Source organism: Anopheles moucheti, chromosome 2 (genome assembly GCF_943734755.1).
Source record: "Anopheles moucheti chromosome 2, idAnoMoucSN_F20_07, whole genome shotgun sequence".
Classification (NCBI taxonomy): Eukaryota; Metazoa; Arthropoda; class Insecta; order Diptera; family Culicidae; genus Anopheles; species Anopheles moucheti.
This window is the reverse complement of record NC_069140.1, coordinates 24,830,525-24,852,131: the sequence shown is the minus strand read 5'-3', so window position 1 is coordinate 24,852,131 and position 21,607 is coordinate 24,830,525. Positions and strand designations below refer to the sequence as shown.

General features: G+C 46.0%; 4 protein-coding genes across 4 annotated transcripts; 3 read left to right on the top strand and 1 right to left on the bottom strand.

Annotated features, from left to right (window-relative positions):
* Window positions 1-1,083: 1,083 nt before the first annotated feature.
* LOC128298715 (uncharacterized) lies at window positions 1,084-21,561 on the bottom strand. The gene is made up of 4 exons (XM_053034487.1): window positions 21,488-21,561; window positions 2,162-3,105; window positions 1,767-2,096; window positions 1,084-1,670 (listed from the first exon to the last, which is right to left on the bottom strand). The coding sequence occupies exons 2-4, from the start codon at window positions 2,978-2,980 to the stop codon at window positions 1,311-1,313; spliced, it is 1,509 nt and encodes a 502-aa protein (XP_052890447.1). The 5' UTR covers window positions 2,981-3,105; window positions 21,488-21,561; the 3' UTR covers window positions 1,084-1,310.
* LOC128298713 (probable cytochrome P450 304a1) lies at window positions 12,083-14,453 on the top strand. Its single transcript, XM_053034485.1, has 4 exons — window positions 12,083-12,599; window positions 12,664-12,964; window positions 13,054-13,334; window positions 13,399-14,453. Exons 1-4 carry the CDS (start codon window positions 12,242-12,244, stop codon window positions 14,013-14,015), a joined length of 1,557 nt encoding a protein of 518 aa, XP_052890445.1. The 5' UTR covers window positions 12,083-12,241; the 3' UTR covers window positions 14,016-14,453.
* On the top strand, window positions 16,869-18,877 carry LOC128298714 (probable cytochrome P450 304a1). Its single transcript, XM_053034486.1, has 3 exons — window positions 16,869-17,527; window positions 17,663-17,931; window positions 18,010-18,877. Exons 1-3 carry the CDS (start codon window positions 16,869-16,871, stop codon window positions 18,633-18,635), a joined length of 1,554 nt encoding a protein of 517 aa, XP_052890446.1. The 3' UTR covers window positions 18,636-18,877.
* LOC128299430 (probable cytochrome P450 304a1) lies at window positions 19,750-21,430 on the top strand. The gene is made up of 3 exons (XM_053035393.1): window positions 19,750-20,399; window positions 20,466-20,734; window positions 20,796-21,430. The coding sequence occupies exons 1-3, from the start codon at window positions 19,750-19,752 to the stop codon at window positions 21,428-21,430; spliced, it is 1,554 nt and encodes a 517-aa protein (XP_052891353.1).
* Window positions 21,562-21,607: the final 46 nt, after the last annotated feature.

Here is a 21,607-nt window from a genome sequence, read left to right as displayed (position 1 = left end):
ATATGTTGCACAGCATCTGACATGCAACATATGTCGCGCAACATATGTTGCGCAACATCTGGCATGCAACATCTTACATGCCCCAACTTGAGATTGCAACTACCGGCGCGTGATTTCAGCTTGCTCGGCTGGTACAATGTGCTACCTCTTGGAAAACATGCTCTCCTGGTATCGGAAATCTAAAAACAGCTGGTTTGTATGGAAAGTTAGTGTTTAAACATTGCATACCTTTAGGCGGGCAAAATTACCAGGTGTTACCTCTTCCGTGGATGCTCTCCTGGTACTATACATGCGGAAACTGGTGGTTTTCGAAGAAATTTTACTCGACCAACGGGAAAGTTAGTGTTTAAACATTGCATACCTTTCGGCGGTTTTCGAGCAAAATTGCTGTACTAGGTGCTACCTCTTCCGTGGATGCTTTCTTGGTATCGGAAATCTGAAAACAGCTGGTTTTGCACGGAATTTCGTACCAGCCGACGGAAAGTTTTAGCGAGATGAATGATGATTTCCGTTCCATTTTCCTTACACTAGCTAGATCGCTCTCACGAGTTTGATAGTTTGCAAAGCAAAAGGGATGGGCAAATTTATTCCACGCTGCAGATGTCACCTCTTGAAAAACATGCTCTCCTGGTATCGGAAATCTGAAAACAGCTGATTTTTATATGTTGCATATCTAAAATCTATTTGATTATGTTTTTTATGTTATGATAAAATTAACGATCCATTTTAAATTTTAAATCCATTGAATCTGACTCGAAAATAAGTACAATAAGAAAAGAAGCATAATAGAAACGTCGTGCTCCATACAAAATGTATGGAATACCCGGGTATGCTGGTTGCCAACTTACGTGGCAAAGTTTAAAATTAATCACAATAAAATACTCACTGTTTGTTGAGAATTACAACGTATACACCAAAAAATCGGAAATCGGAATGCTACTGAAAATGTCAGGCCAACACAAACAATGAATCAGAAGTTTTTGCAGTTTAAAAAATTACCCGGGTATCCGGTTGCTTACTTGGAAGTTAACAATAATATAATATACATATTTAAAAACATTGTTATCATAAGCAATAAAAAAAACACGACATTAACTTTCCGCAAAAAGCCGAGCGATGAAAAATAACTTCTTTATAGTCAAAATTCATCTCCAATCAATTCCAATCATAATCAGTGATCAATGCAGTTCAACAAGTAGACAATATAAAACATACGAAATTATTTTTTGGCAGTTTTGACCTAATTCGGATATTTCCAACACAACAACAAGCTGCATCTATTGTTGTTGAATTCATTACCGCATTGGAACTTATCGCAACTTTTCTATCAAGCTCTGCATACAATTGTACATGATGGAATCACAATCTGCATAATCGTCCGCCAGCTTCTGGCCGAGCACTGCCATTGCCGGGTGCTCGGGAAAGTACCGCGGTGCGAGTGTGGTGAGGAAAACCAACATCGTCTTACTGACCGACACCAGCGCTTTGGTGTTGTACACGAAATCGCTCGATGCACTGGAACGTTTGGCTGCGAGCCGACTTTGTTGCTGTTCGTACTGTTTGAACACGTTGATAAACTCGACCAGATTCGTTTGCAGCCCTATATGGGTAGGCCGGAGTGCTTCCGGTTCGACCGGGAACGTGACCAGTATGAAGAGTAGATTTACACCCTACGAGAACGAGAGACAATAGCGCGGGGTAAAGCGCGTGGATTCAATTAAAAAATATCGTTAAGGATCTGGTCAAAATCGAGTAGCTGTACGTACATGACAATATCTACCGTGATCCCGCGAACTGCCCTGACATTTGAGGGCTTCGTGGGGCAGTAGTTGAACGATCTGATGCAGCCAACGGTAGTACCGTCGGTTGTGGAACCCATCGAGACAATCCTGCCGTAGCTGCTCGCAAACCGGTTCGTACAGGTGACACTTTCGGTCGATCGATTGTATCTCGTCCAGTCCGTCGATGATGTAGTTGGGCAGATCGAGCGCGAGCAGCTTCACCAGATACAGCAAGTAAACGCTGGACAGGTTGTGTTTCGTTTGGAACGTAAGCCCATTCAGAAGTATCTCCATAATGTCGTCCACTGTGCTCCACTGCTCCGAAATGCAGACAAAACGCATGATCGCAAACGATCGCAGCCAAAAAAGGTTCTACCTACCTGGGTAAAATCTAGCCGATCCGTTTCCTCTAGCTCCACGTACAGATAAATGCACTTCCACAGTGCGTCAAGAAACGGTTCCTGGTTGCATTTGTTGGTTAGCCTTTTCGCGTTGCTGTACACCACGTGGTGTATGTTGGTGCGCCGCATGCACGGGCGATGCCGCGGTCCCAGCAGGATGCAAAACAATCGCACACCGAGCTGCTGATAGGCGGGCTCAGAAAACTCCACCAACGTAACGGCGACCGAGAGAATGTATGCCGCTGCGTCATCGTTCAGCTCCGGTGGGCTAGCAACGTGCAGCGTCGCGTACGGACCGTACAGTAGCTCGATCAACTGGACAAACCCTGTTACATCGGCCGGATGATACTTCCATTCGGACGCGGACAGGACCTGTCGATAGTGGCCGTACAGGCGATGCCAAACCCGATCACTGCCCCTGTCAGTCAGCAGATGCTCCAGTTCGTGGCCCTGGTAGAACAGTGCGATACGCGTACGCAGTGACGCTTTGCCGGTGCGGTACTCCTCACCATGGCCACCTTCTTCGGCGCTGTACTGTTCGGCTATCACCAGTGCTAGGTTTGTTTTGAACTCGACGTTATCGTCCTCATTGTACGCATCGTAACCGGTCAGTAGCGTGCCGTGTTCGGCCAGCAGATCGAACACGATCGGTAGCGTACCGTCCAACACGTGCAGAAAATGTTCGAATGTGGCCCGTACTAGCGGACCGTCCTCGATGCTGGCGTCGAGCAGGCGGGGCACCTTGCAGCATCTGATCAATTCCGTCGCACGTTCCAGCGTTGCTAATCGGACATCCATAGCGGACGGTGACAGTGGGCGGGTAGACAATGGCCGAAATGCTGCTGGTGCAGAGGGAGGGTCCAGACACAAACGACCGCGGACGAGCCGTATTGAAGCGCGATAGTGGATTCGCTTATCACAGGCTGAAACAATTAGAAAACAAGATGAAATTTTAACTATATGCTCTAGATTGCTTATCACAATTGATGTGACCATTGGTCGGACACAATCTGGTGGTCGTAAATTTTAAATAGAAAATCTCTTCATTAATCAAACCATAAATTGGTTGGCGAGTTCCGGACCCGGACAGATGGTGCGTTTGAAAGAGCGACTTTTTTTTTTGCTCCGCAAGCTTCATCAAACAAACATACTTTACGGTCGTGTTTTATGTGTTTAATACTCTCGCAAAAAAAAAACAGACACAATGTTAAACAGAAGGTCAACGGCGACAATCAGCCAGTACGCTTACTGATTGTGGGTCAAAAAAATTTGGAAACCTTTGCTACGGGGAACATGTGCCATGGTTTGACGGATGGGGAGAGTCGCGTAATGGGATTACATTTTTCTCATCTCTTTGAAATACGAAGCACAACGTGTTTTGCACATTTGCAAGAATAATTTAGGGGTTGGAAAACATTCTCTTCTCGCTTTGATTTAATTCCAATTGCTTTATACGTTGCTGTGGACATCAACACCATCATCATCATCATCATCATCATTAAATCCGATACCTGCCTCCCTTTATTGAATGGCACCCATTTATGTATCGACGATACAGGTCTGTGCAAATAATAATTATGCCATTAAAGCGCAAATAAAACCGCGCTCGACCAACCAGTGTTGTTGATGAGCGCACCCTCAACGGGAGCTTGCGTAACTACCGCCGTCGTCGCCTACTACTACGCCGATTTCAGTTCAGTGTGCTTAAGTTCTTTGTTTGCTTTGATTTTAAAACACTTTATGATTTGGTTTCTCTCCCAGCAGGCCGTTCATTCTGGGCATCTCTGTGTGTTTTGGTCAGGGTGGAATCAAGATCTCCTTCAGTGTGCACAACCAAACAGCTCTACTACATGCAACAAATCTCCGGCTGGTATCCAAGTTCCCCCCACGAAGAAGCATCTTAAATCATGCTAGAATTTAAACGGACATAACCTAAAACGTGACAAAGACGGTGTGTGTGTGTGTGCGTGTCTCCCTTCCAGTTCGCTTTTCCATCTCCCATCGAAACCTCGTTTCGTGGATGAGAACCACTGGGAGAAACACACACGATCCGGCAATAAGATGAACAGCCCGCTTCCGAAACGCATTTTCCGTCACCATGGCAACGAATGTTTCAACCACCAAAACTGTACCACCACCACACAACTGCACTGCACACTTTTACGCATTTTGTACAACGAAGAAACCTACCCTTTCCATTTCAACGCTGGCGACGCCTGTTGCGAACGCGAACAAAACTCATGAATGAGCATGCTAGAATCCGAAGGGGGTTAATCATAACAATTGAGAAATCCGAGAAATCGGTCGAAATGCAAAGTAAGCAAACAAAACTTATGAATGAGCTAGCATAGCACCCATAGCATAGCATAGCATAGCAATGCCCAGCACCCAAGGTGAGGGCGTAAATCATAACAGTTGACAGAAACGCGAGCTCGTAAGTAAACAACGTCCGGAGACCCGTTCGAAAAGCGCATAAACAATAAGAGCCCTCACCGTTGATACTGTAAACAAATACGATCAACGATTCGGTTAAGAAATAATTATCGCAAATAAGCTGACACCATACGACCGCCAACGGGCAGGTATACCCTCACAATGCAAGATATGCTAAAGTAAGAACAATGATTTGATCTTTCAACATAAGATTGCTAACGTAAGGAGAATGATTCTATCGTTCATCTCGTTTTCACCTTCAAATCTCGAGACACATTGTTAGTATATAAGCAGGAGACATTGCCAATAAACTTGACTTGTATTTTAAACCCTAAACGGTGCTTTCAAGTCAATTCTACGGCCCTTTCAGTGAAAGTAAAGATCCACGTTAGAAACTCGCCCTGGGAATCCAGCTACAAAGCCTAACGTCTGATCCGAACTGATCTGAAAGGTGAACGAGACTTGCGCGAGAGTCTCAGGGTAGGCCAACCTTCGCGTGGTCAACCTACGGCGGCGGACCCAGCAGTCCGACTTTGTTCCCGCAGCAACAAATGGTGGCTCCAGAGAGGAGATTACAGTAACTCGCGCGCGCATTGTAATCTCTTTAGAACGAACTTACGTTCATGGTGTGCTGTCGCCATAAGAACAGCAAAACAGTTCTGTGTATTAAATGATTCGCGAAGACGGTTAAAACATAACAAAAGTGATTAAGCGTCGTGAATATCGAATCAAGTGCAAGTGCAGAACTTTTCAAAAGGCTACGGACTAAAGTGATGTTCTAAAACTTCTACGGACGAGAAAGTGAACAATATTAACCACGAACAACAGTGATTCAAGTTGCGCACCTCTTCCATCGCAGTCGTCCTTAATCGTCACAATCATCAGAGATCCAGCCAGTGCATCAAAGGAAGTTAACATAAATCCGAAAGGGGTAGGTTAAAACATTCTATTATAAGCACGGCAAGGAAATCTTTGATTCGTCCAAAATGCCTTACAAGTTTACCGAAAATAACACAGGTAGTTGTCGACTCTGTACAGCGGAAGATACCGCTGAAGAGAGTATGATCGCATGTACAGAATGCGATCGATGGTTCCATTTGGTATGTGCCAAATTAATACAGAAACCAAAGCCAGAGGAAGCCTGGCTATGCTACAAATGCCAACAGATTAAGTATGAGCTTAATAGGCAAAGAGATGAGCTCAAGGCTCTCGCGGAAAGAGACGCAACAAATAGGGCAGAGCTCAAGACCTTGAAGGAAGGCAAAATGAACCTGGGAGAAGGAAGTTCCACCAGGGAACAAACTCTGCAGGAAATGGTATCACAATTGTTAGTGAGCCAGCAAAGGCAAATGAAAGAGTTTGCTAAGCTAATAACAAACAACGGTGGTGAATCCACCCAAATAGGGATCTTGGTCAAAAGACAAGCCCTAATGCAGTTACCCAGATTCGACGGTAACCCGAAGCAATGGACAAACTTTAAAAAGACGTTTGAAGACACAACCCGCGAAGGGGAGTTTTCTAATATAGAAAACTTAAACCGTCTCAAGCAGGTTTTACACGGAACAGCCTTCAAGACTGTTCAACAATTGATGATGGAGGCGGAAAATGTCCCGGAGATAATTAAACGATTAGACGAAACTTTCGGGAGACCTGACATGGTTTATTTGGAGTTATTGAATGATCTCCAAAAGTTACGAAAGGACTCAAAAAACGTGATCTCGGACATGGTTAACGCCCTCGAAAACATCGTGACGAACGTAAAACTTATGGGGAGACCGACGTATTTGAACGATCACAGGCTAGTGATGGATTTAACGGCTAAGTTACCGCATCACATTCAAGTGAAAAGAGCGGAACATATGGCGGCCGCATCATCATCATTAGATGTTCAAAATCTAGAGGAATTATGTCGATGGCTCAAACCCTATGCCAAAACGTCGGAAATGATGAACACGATCGCAGTTCATACACAGAAGGGAAACAGTCTTTTCCATGATCAAAAATCAACTGCTAAGGCTGAACTACAGCCTACAAAAAAGGAAACAAATTCCTACAAGTGGTCAAACGGGGTAATGAAATGCTTAATATGCAATAAACCTCATGCTACGATCACATGCTATGCATTGATCAGGGAAGTACCTTCTGAGCGAATAAAAATTGCTCGAAACAAACGTTTGTGTCAAGGTTGTTTAAAAACAAACAATCATTCGATAAACGATTGCAGGTCCGCACAAACTTGCGGAATAAATGGATGCGAAAGTAAGCACCATAAGATGCTTCATGTAAAGGTTACACCTCCCATAGTTGAAAAAGAAGGTGTAAATAGCCATTATGAACAAAATGCATCATCAACACATTACCAGGTATTACCGGTAACATTAATAAACGAAGATAAAAAGATAGATACATATGCTTTCCTAGATCCCGGATCGTCCTTAACACTTTTGGAAGCCAAAGTCGCAAAGAAACTTGAGCTTACAGGGAAAGAAATACCTCTTCAATTACTTTGGACACAAGGTAAAATGGCCGACCACGTTAAAAGTCAAAGCGTGGAAGTAAGAATCAAGGGTGCCACAAAAAAGGGATTTGTACTAAAAGACGTAAGGACAATTAACAATCTTAAGTTGCCAATTCAATCTTTGAATTACGACGAATTGTGCGATGAATATCCTTACCTGAAGGACTTACCCATAAATGCCTATAATAACGTTCAACCAACAATCATAATTGGCATTAAACACAATCACCTTTTAATGGGAATATCCCATAGATATGGAAAATTAGGTGATCCGATCGCAATGAAAACAAGATTGGGGTGGTTGATTTATGGCAAGGCAGCCCATGATCAAGGAATTAATCATTCCATGATAATAAAAGAAGACGAAGGAAGTCTCCGTCAAATAAGGCCAAATTATTTATCAAGAGAGAATTCTGGTGCAAAACCAGTCACTCAGCTTCCCGAATTAAAAGACAAGGCACGAAACAATGATGAATCAGTTGAAAACTTCCCGAAAACACGGAAGAATGCTATCAAAGGAAAGATTAATAAATGCTGCATAAGGGAAAACGTTGATGCACCGCCCAAGAAAAGGGCAAAACGGAAGAAGACAATACCTTGCACGCGGTATTCGAAACAGCTTCAGACAAGCACGACAAATGTTGATGCAACAATACACAAAGATGAATACGTATCAGGGAAGCGTACGAACAAAGCAAGGTTCAAACCAAATATATGGAATGCGCTATTAATCATACTTCTTCTATTTGCAGCTCAAGCCTTTGGAAAAACGATTAATGGGTTAATCGCATACGATTGTGCGAATGATAACATCAACATAACGAGTTACTCATTGATGAAAGTAGCATCTTGCATACCTCAAACAGAAAACATAACTACAGTCGAAACCAAGATTCAGGTATTGCAACGTAGTCCGAAAACATTAATCCACGTTCGCCAATGTAAGGTAATAATTAAACGCTCGATCAAACACTGCGGGGCTTGGTCTCACACCTCTGAATATGAACATGGTTTCGCGTATATAGTAAAGGAATTTACTCCGGATGAATGTAGGCACGCTCAAGTGGTAGGCGAAATTTCACTCTCTGATAATTATAAGATTAGGGAATTACGTCGCAATCACACCACCAGAGGGCAGGCATTGATCATCGGCAGCGTCACGGGCTCATCGTGCGAGGGAGGTGTCTACTCAACACCATCTTATACGTGGACGAAGGCGCTGGTATACTACGAGTACGAGATCAGCATGTACGACTACGTGACGACAGCGAACATCGAGGAAGACCAAGTGACACTTCGAAGTGGTATCGTGTGCCCGTACAGTGTTGGTTGGTGTTTGGACACGGAATACGGCTATCTCACCTGGGATTTAGATCACCAAAGGCTCTGTGAAAGGACCGACTTCGAGATCATCTACGAAGGCACGGTCAATAAAACGTTTAACAGCAACAAGGGCGATCGCATAAACGCCGTGTACACCTTGATAACACACGAACAGATGTTTTCAATAAGGGCGCGTGATGTAAAACAGATCTGCGGTTTCGACAGTTTCGATACAGATCACCCGAGGATCTTTATCCTTGAGTCAAACGGTTATCAATCGCCGTTTAAGCGCAAGGCGGTAAATGGGAGAAACCTGGATCTCTTTACCTATTTCAACTCCAAGATAACGTTGGTTGAAAGTTACCTCGGGCAGAAACTGAATGATGTGTACACCGCGGTAATGACAGAAATATGCAAGGTCGATAAGGCACTGATGGAAACAAAACTAACGTTAGCCCGTATCAATCCAACCGAATTTGTCTCCAATTTGATACGACGACCGGGGCACACAGCAGTAGTCGCCGCAGAAGTGCTGTACATCCTTGAATGCAAGCCAGTTTTCGTAACCTATGAGAGGAAAGATGAATGCTATCAAGAGGTACCGGTACAGTATAACAATCGGTCGATGTTCATGGCACCGGTTACAAGAATGCTGCAACTACGTGGTACCCAAATTGACTGCACTCCACTGCTGCCTGCTAAATTCAATATCGGTGGTAGATGGTATACGACGGATCAAAGACTACGGGAAACAACGCCACCGCAAGAGTTAACGACGGACGTCGTGACAAGCTGGTCATACACTCCCTTGCCAAGTCTAATGGAAAGTGGCGTGTATGATTACGAGAATCTGCAGCGAATGAAGGATATGGTGTACGAACAGAGTGACAAACGAATCGCTTCATCAGTCGTACACAAGATGATATCCGGCCAGCATCCCAATCTACAAGGCTTCTCTTTCGAGCCGCTCGTCTCCGAAAACATCATTCATGACGCCTTTCATAAGTATTGGTCGAAACTACTATCATGGTCAACATGGCTGGGCAACGTAACGTCTACAGCGATCGGCATCTACATGTTAACGAGAGCTCTTAAATTCATCGTCGACACCATAATACACGGCAGAATTTTGTACGATATTTACGGCATCGGATGGCAGCTTTTGGCTTCGTTTTGGGACTCGCTAACAAATTTGCTGTCGCATCGCAACCACATGAAGAGGGCTCAGCATACACACGTTCCACCGACAACAGCTCCCGAGCTTGATCATCAGGACGTCGAAGTACGTTCACATCGTCTTCCAAACACCAAAACCAAGCAGTATCCCGACTTACGCGAAGAAATGGTTAGTCTTCAGGTTCAGCGTAATGACTTCGGATCATAAGGTTCTACAAGCATCAGCCCATTCTTCAGATCAATAATGCCGGTGGTAAACGAGTAATTTAAGAAATCAAATGAGAGTGAAATAATTGAATGGATTAATAGTTATCGCGTTAATTTGTAAAACCTTTAGTTTTACCAGGGGAAGAATGTTGCGAACGCGAACAAAACTCATGAATGAGCATGCTAGAATCCGAAGGGGGTTAATCATAACAATTGAGAAATCCGAGAAATCGGTCGAAATGCAAAGTAAGCAAACAAAACTTATGAATGAGCTAGCATAGCACCCATAGCATAGCATAGCATAGCAATGCCCAGCACCCAAGGTGAGGGCGTAAATCATAACAGTTGACAGAAACGCGAGCTCGTAAGTAAACAACGTCCGGAGACCCGTTCGAAAAGCGCATAAACAATAAGAGCCCTCACCGTTGATACTGTAAACAAATACGATCAACGATTCGGTTAAGAAATAATTATCGCAAATAAGCTGACACCATACGACCGCCAACGGGCAGGTATACCCTCACAATGCAAGATATGCTAAAGTAAGAACAATGATTTGATCTTTCAACATAAGATTGCTAACGTAAGGAGAATGATTCTATCGTTCATCTCGTTTTCACCTTCAAATCTCGAGACACATTGTTAGTATATAAGCAGGAGACATTGCCAATAAACTTGACTTGTATTTTAAACCCTAAACGGTGCTTTCAAGTCAATTCTACGGCCCTTTCAGTGAAAGTAAAGATCCACGTTAGAAACTCGCCCTGGGAATCCAGCTACAAAGCCTAACGTCTGATCCGAACTGATCTGAAAGGTGAACGAGACTTGCGCGAGAGTCTCAGGGTAGGCCAACCTTCGCGTGGTCAACCTACGGCGGCGGACCCAGCAGTCCGACTTTGTTCCCGCAGCAACAACGCCCTTCTTAGGATGCGGATAAAAAGGGAGAGAAAGTATGCTGCGCTATTCATTTCTTTGTGTGGTGCGCGGTTTTTTTTCTACGCATCTCAATAATCTCCGTGATACAGGCAGCGGTTCCTAAACGTAAGGTAAAATTATCCGGTTTAGATATTGAAAAAGAGATTAAAAAGCATTTTAGATAATGCTGAATAAACGCGGTAGAAGTAAACCCCGACGGGTGACATATGTACGCAGAAGCTCGAAAAAGGTAATTTTGAGACAACAAATCCAATTATGGGATTGGTGGTATTTTGGTCGGATCTACGCGAATTTCAAGGTTCAAATGTTCAAATTAATGAAAAAATATATACAAAAATAGACACATTTCTTGCGTGCTCTTTAAAATACGTCAAGCTTGAGGTACTCACCAAATATCTCTCAAACGCAGCCATTTTAAAAACACTCTGAGATAAGATACTAAAATCTTATACTTTATAGATTTCTAAAAGGACTTCATCAAGTTAAACTCACTTGAAAACGTTCCGTATTGTTAATCAATAATAACTTTTAATATTAAAAATTTATTAATGCTTTTGGCTATGTGAACTGTAAACAAAGTTCTTCTCAAACGATTCAATTTTAAGTAGACAATACTCTCGACGTCTCCTGAAAGTTTATTCTCATGGAGATATAAGTGAATTCTTCTTTCACTTTGAATAAATTCGTTATTTGTCGGTGTCGGTGAGTTTCTTAAACTTAGAACTTCAATTACGAATATTATAATGAGTCCTTCCTCTCGTAATCCATCGATGGCTGGACGGACACCCCAATTGATGACCGAACAGGCAGTTCATAAATTATAAGAACAACTAATAACCTGGCCAGCCCATGGGCCGGTTGAGAAGCTCTGGGGTGCCGTGTGCTGGAGAACCGCATCTTCTAAAACCGCGCCACTTATTCCGCCCGGTTCCTATTCCTTATTCCGCCTTGAGGAAGGGTGTCGGTCGGATATATTGCGCCTTCTAAAAATACGCTTCACTTCACATCACCACATCCCATCCATCGCGTGTTTATGTATTTTGCCGCACTCTGCTCGTCTTCCGCCGGTGCGGAAACGCATCGTATCTAAACAGATCCATCTGGTTCACTTTTGGAGATACAGAACACTCGCACACACGGGCCCGAAACTGAGGGAAACCAATACGAATCAAAGCGGGGAACAGAACAGAACGAAACAAAACCACGACGACGACATTGGCGTCGGTCATCTATCCAACTCGGCCCACAACGCCAATAGCCAACCCATGCTACGATTTCAGCAGTGGCTTTCAGTCGGTCGTGAACGTTTGTTGAATTCGGAAGATTCAATCCCAATTCCCGGGCAGTGCGCGCGTGTGTGTGTGTGTGGGTTGTGATAAACGATTTTTGATTTGGCGTCTAATTACCCACACCTCTTATCCGAGCGGTCGATCAACTTGGGGGCTCGTTATCCGGTTGCGCTCAGCATGATATCATCAACGATGGATTTAATTCTAGCGGCGCTGGTCGTACTGATCATTTCGTACACGATAAGATACGTGCTGCATCGTCCATCGGCAAGATTTCCACCTGGACCACCGAGGTTTCCACTGCTCGGCAGCTACCCATTCCTGCTGGCGCTCAACTACAACCATCTGCATCGAGCCGCGGCCATGCTAACCAAACTTTACAAAACCAAACTCGTCGGATTGTATCTCGGGCCACATCCGGCGATCGTGGTGAACGATCACGACACCGTACGCGAGGTACTGCAGCGCAGTGAGTTCGACGGGCGACCGGACCTCTTTCTCGCCCGATTGCGCGACGAACAGTACGCACGACGAGGTAAATGGTGTCGTCGATCTGCATGCGATCAGTTTGTCCCTACTACTCACACACGTTCTTGCAGGCATCTTCTTCACCGATGGAGACAGTTGGCGGGAGCAGCGAAAGTTTTTCCTCAAAACGCTCCACGAGTACGGGTTCGGTAGGCGCAGTGATGCTGTGGAGCAGGACTTGCAAACCGGTCTGCAGGAACTGATCGCACTGCTCAAGGACGGACCGCAGCACGAACACGAACGCACCGTTGTGGACGGTACGACCGGAAATGCTCGCTGTCCACAGCTATTCTTTGCCCTGTACTCTAACGTGCTGTTGCGCATGCTGACCGCAACCCGCTTGGAGCGGGAAGATCAAGCGATTCTGTTCGAGTGAGTAACACAACAATGAAGCGTTCCGCGTGGTTTGTGCGGTCGGCGGTTTTTGGCTAATTTATTCACGGGCTTTGGTTCACACACAGGGTGGGCAAAAGTTCGCTTGCTTTCCATCGGCAGGGCGACGATTACGGACTGGCGTTAAGCTACATCCCCTGGATACGGCATGTGCTGCCGAGATACAGTCGCTATCGTTTGCTGCGGCAGGTAAATCAGCAGGCGAACGGCGTTATACGGGCGCTGGTGGAAAAGTGTGAACAATCGTACAATGAGGATGACATCCGGTGCTTTATCGATGCGTACATACGGGAAATGCGCCGTACGGGCGGCAAGCCGACGAGTGGCAGCGATGCATTTGGGTTTGAATGTAAGCTCACCTCGGGGAAAGATCGTTACACGAAACGAACTAACCGATATCTTCCGTCCCGCAGATGATCAACTTATCATCGGTTGTGCTGATTTCCTCGTCCCGGCCTTTTCTGCCATACCGGCCAAACTGGGACTGATACTGGAACGACTCGTGGCCCATCCTTCCGTGCTGGAACAAATGCACGCCGAGATCGAACAGCACGTGGGTTCAGCGAGGCTTCCCCTGCTGGACGATCGTACCCATCTGCCGTACTGTGAGGCCGTCCTGCGAGAAGCCCTGCGGATCGATACACTCGTACCGTCGGGTATTCCACACGTGGCCACCACCGATACGGAGCTTGCCGGGTACCAAATTCCCCAGGGCACACTGATCATCAACGGGTTGGATTACGTCAATCATCAGGTGGATGTGTTCCCGGAACCGTACACCTTCCGACCGGAACGGATCCTCAACGGCGAAGGGAAGCTGTCCCTGGATCAGGATCGTTCCGTACCGTTCGGTGCGGGTAAGCGCGTGTGTGCCGGTGAAAGTTTCGCACGCAATGCGCTATTCCTCACGATCACAACGCTCGTCCAGCAGTTCACCTTCACCGTGGAACACACCCCGGATCCTGGTCAACATTTGACCGGTGTGATCCGTACAGCGCCAGATTTTAACATTAAGTTTACGGCTCGTTAGAAGGGCCGGGAGTGTTTTACTTGCTTTATTTTCATATGTGCACCTAATGTTTTAACCCTCAAACTCACAAGCACATAAGAACAGACGACTTTGCAGACGTACGGTGTACGACGATTTCGTGTGCACGTTTACCGGTAATCGGTAGTTTGATAGTTTGTAAATGGCAAATACTCGCGCAATGCAAATAAAATGTGTCTGTATCATAAGTTACATTGGCCGGACCGGCTGTAGCACTTGATTGAGCTTGTACTTGTAACCGCGTTCCGATATCAAAGACAAACTTGAACTCATTCGAACTTACTACGAACTGGGGTTGTTACTAGGACGCATAGTGGTACAGATGGGTTAAAGTGCTAGATTGTAAGGAAATTTCAAGTTTACGTCTAAAATGGCGAGTTTTAACACTTTTCACTATTTATGCTATGAAACAAACAACTATTTAAAATAAATGTACTATTTAAAAACTTTTTAACAATCGGTGCTTGTGCTATTGTAATGAAGTTTTGGGATATTGATTAGAAAGTTTTGTAAGAATTTTGTACGGAACTTTCAGCTTCAAGAAGCAGCAAAATGCTCAAATGCTACATAGAGACTTCCTGCGATCGGTCCAACCCTCGTTCCACTGCTGGTCGGTTCGATTCGATGGTTCGAATGTTTGCTGAATTCAATGCAATCTCGGAAGTGTTTGACTTCAGCAAATCCATTGCTACAACACTTCAGAGATAAACTTCGGCTTCTTACAACTTGAACAAGGTGTTCCATAAGTTCGAATACACTGTTGGTTATTCTGTTCTGCTATTGTAGTTAGATTTAATTGCATAACATTCCCCTGAAAATGTGCATTTTTACCAATTCGAGGTTCTTTGTTTTTTTCAAAATACTTCCCCTCATGCCCAACCAAGGACCTGCCCGTTAAGGGCATCTCCCTTGATTATTAAGTTACTGATTCAGGAACCTCCTCCTATTCTTGTTTGTAGCACCATCAGATAGTACCTTCCAACTCTTCGTCCTTTTTTCTCTCCTCCGTTGCCTCACAACTAGGTCTCTCATTTGACGCCTATGAGCCCCGATCCCAGAATGTTGGACGCTCCATATGCGCTGCACCGGAAACCGCTGTCCGCTGGTGACGACGATCTTCACCTTTAGACCCTGGTCCACCTTCCTGTTCCCGTTATTGTTGGGAACACTATATAGCTCCATCACAAGAAGGACGTCCACTTTCTCCTTCCGCATCGTATTGAGCGCAAGGTCTTGCGGACTTCTGCTCTTGATAATGTTTATTTGCAAAAAAAAACTCCATTAGCAAGGTCGTGGCGTTCTGGCACATGAAGCAAATCTTGCCCGCCGCACAGGATGCATTTTTTTTAGTAAAACTCGACGCCCTACGACCGCTAGAAGCGCAGCGAATGCACAGTTTTCACCGATTCGTTTCCTGGCAGTCTGGGTTGATCTTGAAACTGTGCATGGTGCTGAGTTTCTGTCAGTTGAAGTTTTTTTTTCGGTGAGATCAGCATTCCTTAATCCAATATGTATATCATCCATGAAGATTAGTGGCATTTCCTTTGGTATACTTAAAAAAACATAACGCCAAGTTCAACGCGATGTACTTTTACACTAAGCTTCAGCGTAGTAGGTTGTTGCCTGAAGCCTTCGAACATCGCTTCGGAGATCGGAACATTAACAGTGACTTCTCGGACAACGCTTTGTGGATTCCCAGCTCTCCCGGATTTCTACGCGACACTTAGTTTAGTTCTTTGTGTGATCGATTCCAAACGAATACAAGGACTTCGATTCCGACCAGTTCGAGACGTTAATTCTCAAATCTCGAATACAATTCCCCTTGCAAGTCGCGACTCGAGCAACATGTGAAGATCGTGAAGTAATACGCGACCTACGGGGTCTTTTTGTCTAAAGATGCAGATCGATACTCCGCATGTCTGTTGAACGCCGATGCGTTCGACTTCGGGATATCATCACAACGCTTCAAGGACAACGCTCCGACGCTACTACCGTGTCGGTTGTAAATTACGGGACGGGTACGGGAGTTCGATTTGACAGGGTCATGTTCCTTCGATTTTGTAGCAACTCGGGTCACAAACAAGGCCTCGGGTCACGTTGCACATTAATGATCAGTAAATGAAAAGCAGAACTCAAGGTGATTTTTTCTCGCTTTTTTAATGAGCCCGACTGTATGTCTCCTACTCCCACTTACGCAAAAAAAAAATAATGACACACCGAAACTCACGCCACAGAAAAAAAAATACAAGTCATTCCAGATGCGAAAGTTCGATTCGGCAATTGCGTCTATATGCAATTTTCGTACGCGTACATTAAATCTCTGCTCCATCCAGCGCCGAATTCCGTCGCGATAAGAATGTTTACCCGCATTGAAAAGGTTCGCAAAAACAAACTTTCCATCATAAAAAAAGATTCTTCTGTTTTTTGTTGTTTGTCGTTCATGATTCGCCACACACCAAAAGTATCATAAACCGCGGCCCACCACCATCGCGAGCGTGGCGACGACCGTTCCGCTGCCGCTCAGACAAATAGGTTAGTTACATGAAAGCATCTTGTCAACCGTCAACTAGTACCACGCGAGATACTGGTTCTACTTCATCGTTTCACGATTAAAAGCAGATAATTGCATGCGTTTGATGGATGAGTGACACACACACACAAGCGCGTGCTTTAAACGACCACATCGAGGCGTGGAGTATCTTCGCATCTCCGAAGGGTTGCGTTACACTCCTGTCTAACCGAATGTGTGTGCGCGCTCCCGATCACGGGGCGGTTTGGTTATCGCTTATAAAAAGTCTTCAGCCCACCCCGAACCGGTTCAGTTGCCAGCGAGAGATGTTGGCTACCACGACACTGCTGCTCCTGTGGGGAGTGGCCAGCTTGCTGGTGCTGTTTCGGCTGCTGCGACCAGTGTCCAGCCGGCCGGGGAAAAACTTTCCACCCGGTCCGCCCGGGCTGTTCCCGTTCTTGGGCGACTACGGGTTGCTGCTGCTGATCAACTATCGGCACCTGCACAAGGCGGCCCTCTCGCTCGGTGATTTCTATCGTACGAAAATTTTGGGCATTTCGCTCAAAAACTTCCCCTCGATCGTGGTGAATGATCTGGTGGTGGCAAAGGAGGTGCTGAACAGCAAAGTGTTCGACGGTCGGCCGGACCTGTACCTGGCCCGGTTGCGCGATAAAGACTTTAATCGGCGTGGCATATTCTTCACCGATGGGCCCAGCTGGAAGGAGCAGCGTTGGTTCATCTTGAGGTATCTGCGCGATTACGGGTTCGGTCGGCGGTTTCCCCAGCACGAGTCCGAAGTGAACAGTGAGCTGCTCGTATTGATCGATCTGCTCCGGTACGGGCCGAAGTATGAGCACGAGAAGGCGATCATGCGCGACGGTTACGCCAAGTGTCCGAATGTGTTGTTTAGCTGCTTTGCAAACGCATTCCTGCAGATTATGTCCGGCGAACGGTTGTCTCGCGAGGAATCGGCCGTACTGTACGAGTGAGTGAATCGGATTAATAGTGTGTGATGGACAGCGGCTAGTTCAATCCATGTGCAAGATTTGCAGGGTGTAACAGTAGCAGTTCGATCTACCTTTTCAACTATTCCTTTTTCGCCTTCTTGCCCCTTTCGCAGAACCGGCACGAACGCGATGGTATTCCAACGGAATGGGGACGACTACGGAACGATACTCAGCTACTTCCCGTGGCTTCGCCACGTCTATCCTTTTTCGCGCAAATTCAACATCATCCGCAAGGCCAGCCTTAATGTGAACGGTTTCATACAGACGATCATCGATAAATACCAGAACACGTTCGAGGAAAACCACGTGCGCTGCTTCCTGGATCTGTACTTCCGGGAGATGGTGAAATGCACACCGCAAGAACCGAACTTCACCTTCCAGCGTAAGAATCCTGCGTCTTTTTTGCAGTGATGAACCCAACAGTGACACACGTACGCCTTCTTCCATCTTTCCATTACAGAGGATCAGTTGCTGCTCGGTTTGGTGGACTTCTTCTTTCCCGCCATCTCTGGCGCCACCACCCAGATAGCGATGCTGTTCGAACGGTTGCTCCACAATCCGCACGTCATACCACGGATCCAGCGCGAAATCGATGAGGTCGTCGGTCACGGACGGCTGCCCACGCTGGACGATCGTGCCCAGCTGCCGTACACCGAGGCAACGTTGCGCGAAGGCATGCGCATCGATACGCTCGTACCGTCCGGGATCGCCCACCGGGCGCAGGAGGAAACGTCACTGCGCGGGTACGACATACCGAAGGACACGTTCGTACTGATCGGGCTGGATGCGATCCACAACCAGAAGGAGTACTGGGGCGATCCGGAGCGTTTCCGCCCGGAACGGTTTCTCGACGAACACGGCAAGCTGTGCCTGGCGAAGGATCTGTCCGTGCCGTTCGGTGCCGGGAAGCGACTGTGCGCCGGTGAAACGTTTGCGCGCAACATTATGTTTCTAACGCTGGCGGCTTTGATGCAGAACTTTAACATAAGCCAGCCGCCGAACGCACGGTTGCCGGATTTGAGCAATCGGCACACCGGTGTCATTATCACACCGGATGATTTCTGGTTAAAGTTTGAGCCGAGATGAAGCCGCACCCGCGGGTTGGGTGGTGTTTTGTGACATATACTTAAAGTGTTATTCTCTATATTATGTTATGCTATATGCGGTCAGCAACGAGTTTAATTCGTTGCAGTGTTTCGCTCGTTGTAGGGGCGGTTATTTCCCACGCAATTTATACGGAAAATTTAACAATCCGTTCCACATCGAAACAGTGGCCATCCAAAGTGCACATAATTTGTTAATCGACCTGATATCATATGAAAAATATACTCGCTAATTAATTATTTCCTGATGATTAACAATTATTGAGCGAAAATCAGGAGAAAAAACAACATTTGCCTTCAATATCTTTAGAATGTCTTCGGTTGAAAAGTCTAATTCTGGGCTGCCTCTAAACATGCCGTAGCAGTGAAAAACTTCTTTCAATCAGCACAAGTTCGGCATCGAGCAACGACTAATTGGCGAATTAATTTCGTAACATTCAGGCTTAGCTCATTTTGTGTATTCTACATTATTACGTATTACGAATAATCCCGGCATGAACGAATTCATAAGTTCAAAGTCGAAGATCGAAGCTGTCGAGCTACAGAGAACTTGTATCGTTCCAGTACTCATATACGCCTCAGAAGTATAGAATTTGGCAAACACTGACGAAATCCTCTCAGGTGCGTACCAAAAGAAGATGTGTGGAAGGACCATGTAGAAACCGCTACAATAATGAGCTATATGAGCTGCACGACGAACTCACTGTCGTACAGGATCCGGGGGCTCGGTCACGTCATGAGAATGAAACCGGACTGAGTAAAATAGTATAAGGTCAAATTTAGTATCCTTTCCACCGAATCCACATGCGTAGATACCTGCACAAATGTGCTGTTGTTTCTTAATAAGAACTACTCATTATACGAAACAATTAAAATATAATAAAACAATGCACGATTTATGGTTCCTCACCCAAAACGTTCATGAATGTCAGTGTACGTACGCGTCAGCTCAGTCAAGTTCAAATTTGCGGCACGTTGCGTGATAAACGAACGTTAGTACACGCAACGTGGTGAATCAGTGATTCACAGCGAGGAACTAGATTTATAAAAAGGGGGCGCACAGTTCACTTTCAATTCACTTCTTCAAACCGATCCAAATGGTTGTCTTAAGTGCGTTTCTCTGGACCGCGCTGGTACTGCTGTTCGCGTACCGGTTCTATCTGAACAATATTAAACGGCCTCCCAATTTCCCCCCTGGTCCACCCCGGTTGCCCTTTCTCGAAGATTATGGACTGCTGTTATTGCTCAACTATCGCCATCTGCATCGGGCCGCGCACAAACTGGCCAGGTTCTACCGAACCAAAGTGCTCGGACTGTCGCTGGTAGGTTTCCCGGCGATCATTGTCCAGGATGGTACCATTGCCCGGAAGTTGCTGGCACGACGCGAACTGGACGGACGTCCGAATCTATTTTTGGCCCAGTTGCGCCAGAAAGAATTTAAGCTACGCGGCATCAATTTCATCGAAGGGTCTACCTGGAAGGATCAACGATGGTTCTTCTTACGGCACTTTCGCGATTACGGGTTCGGCAGACGGTCGGAGCAGTACGAACGGGAGGTGGAGCACGAACTACAGAAGATGGTGGAACAGCTTACATCAGACCAACGGTACGAGTACGAACGTGACTTTATACAACCCGATGGCGTATTGAAGTGTCCGGATGTGTTTTTGATACCACTCATGAACATATTCCTGCAACTGGCAGTCGGTGAGCGATACGATCGCGCCAGGGGCAAATCGTTGATACAGTAAGTACCGAAAGGATCTAATGGGATCCATCCACAATAACCACATCCGATCGAATCGTTTCACAGAGCCGGACGGAACGGACTGCTGTTCGTGCGGAATGCTGACGATTACGGAACCGTCTACAGCTATTTCCCCTGGATACGGTTTGTGTACCCGTTCACGATCAGATACAACAAAATCCGTGGTGGAATGATGGGGGCGTGTCAATTCTTGGAAACAATTATCAACAAGCAAATGCAAACGTTTGATCCGAATAATCCGCGCCACTTTGTTGATGTCTATCTGCGAGAGATGCAAAACCATGTCCCGCAGGATATTGAACCAACGTTTCAATGTAGGTGTCCCGGTAGAAGCTTATATACCTTTCTCTAATAAGCCTCCTTTTGTTTCGTTAGATGACCAGCTAGTGCTCGGGCTGGCCGATTTTCTGCTTCCCGCAACTTCAGGTACTGCCGTTCAGCTATCGATGCTTATCGAGCGACTGCTGCTGAATCCCGACGTGTTAAAACGAATGCAACAGGAGATCGATGATGTTGTGGACCGGGACCGTCTTCCGACGCTGGACGATCGCATCAATCTACCGTACACAGAGGCAACGTTACGGGAGAGTATGCGGATAGATACGCTGATCCCTTCCGGAATCGTGCATCGGGCACAGCAGAACATAAAGTTTGAACAGTACAACATACAAGAAAATACACTGCTACTGTTCGACCTGGACAATATCAACAATCAGACGGATGTGTGGGGTGACCCGCGCACCTTTCGGCCTGACCGATTCCTGGACGAAACAGGCAGCCTGGTGCTGTCGAAGGATCGTTCGCTTGCATTCAGCGTAGGTAAACGGGAGTGTCCTGGACAGACGTATACACGCAATACAATGTTCCTGATAGTGGCCACACTTGTGCAGCGATTCGATATTCGTAAACGCGAAAGTGATCCCTTGCCGGATATTTCGAAACGTCGCACCGGTTTGTTGCACGGACCGGATGATTTTTGGGTGCGATTTGTACCGAGAGCGGCCAGTTAAACATGAAAAAATATACGCAGCTATAAAGTATCACTGGTGCACATGTTTGTTACTCACCTTTCGGCGTCTTAGCGATATAAATCACAGCAAATAACTCGATTACAGCCCAGCCCCAGGAAACTGCTTGTTTATGTTTTATTCCGGAATAAACCGATGCAAACAAATATGCCAAAAGTC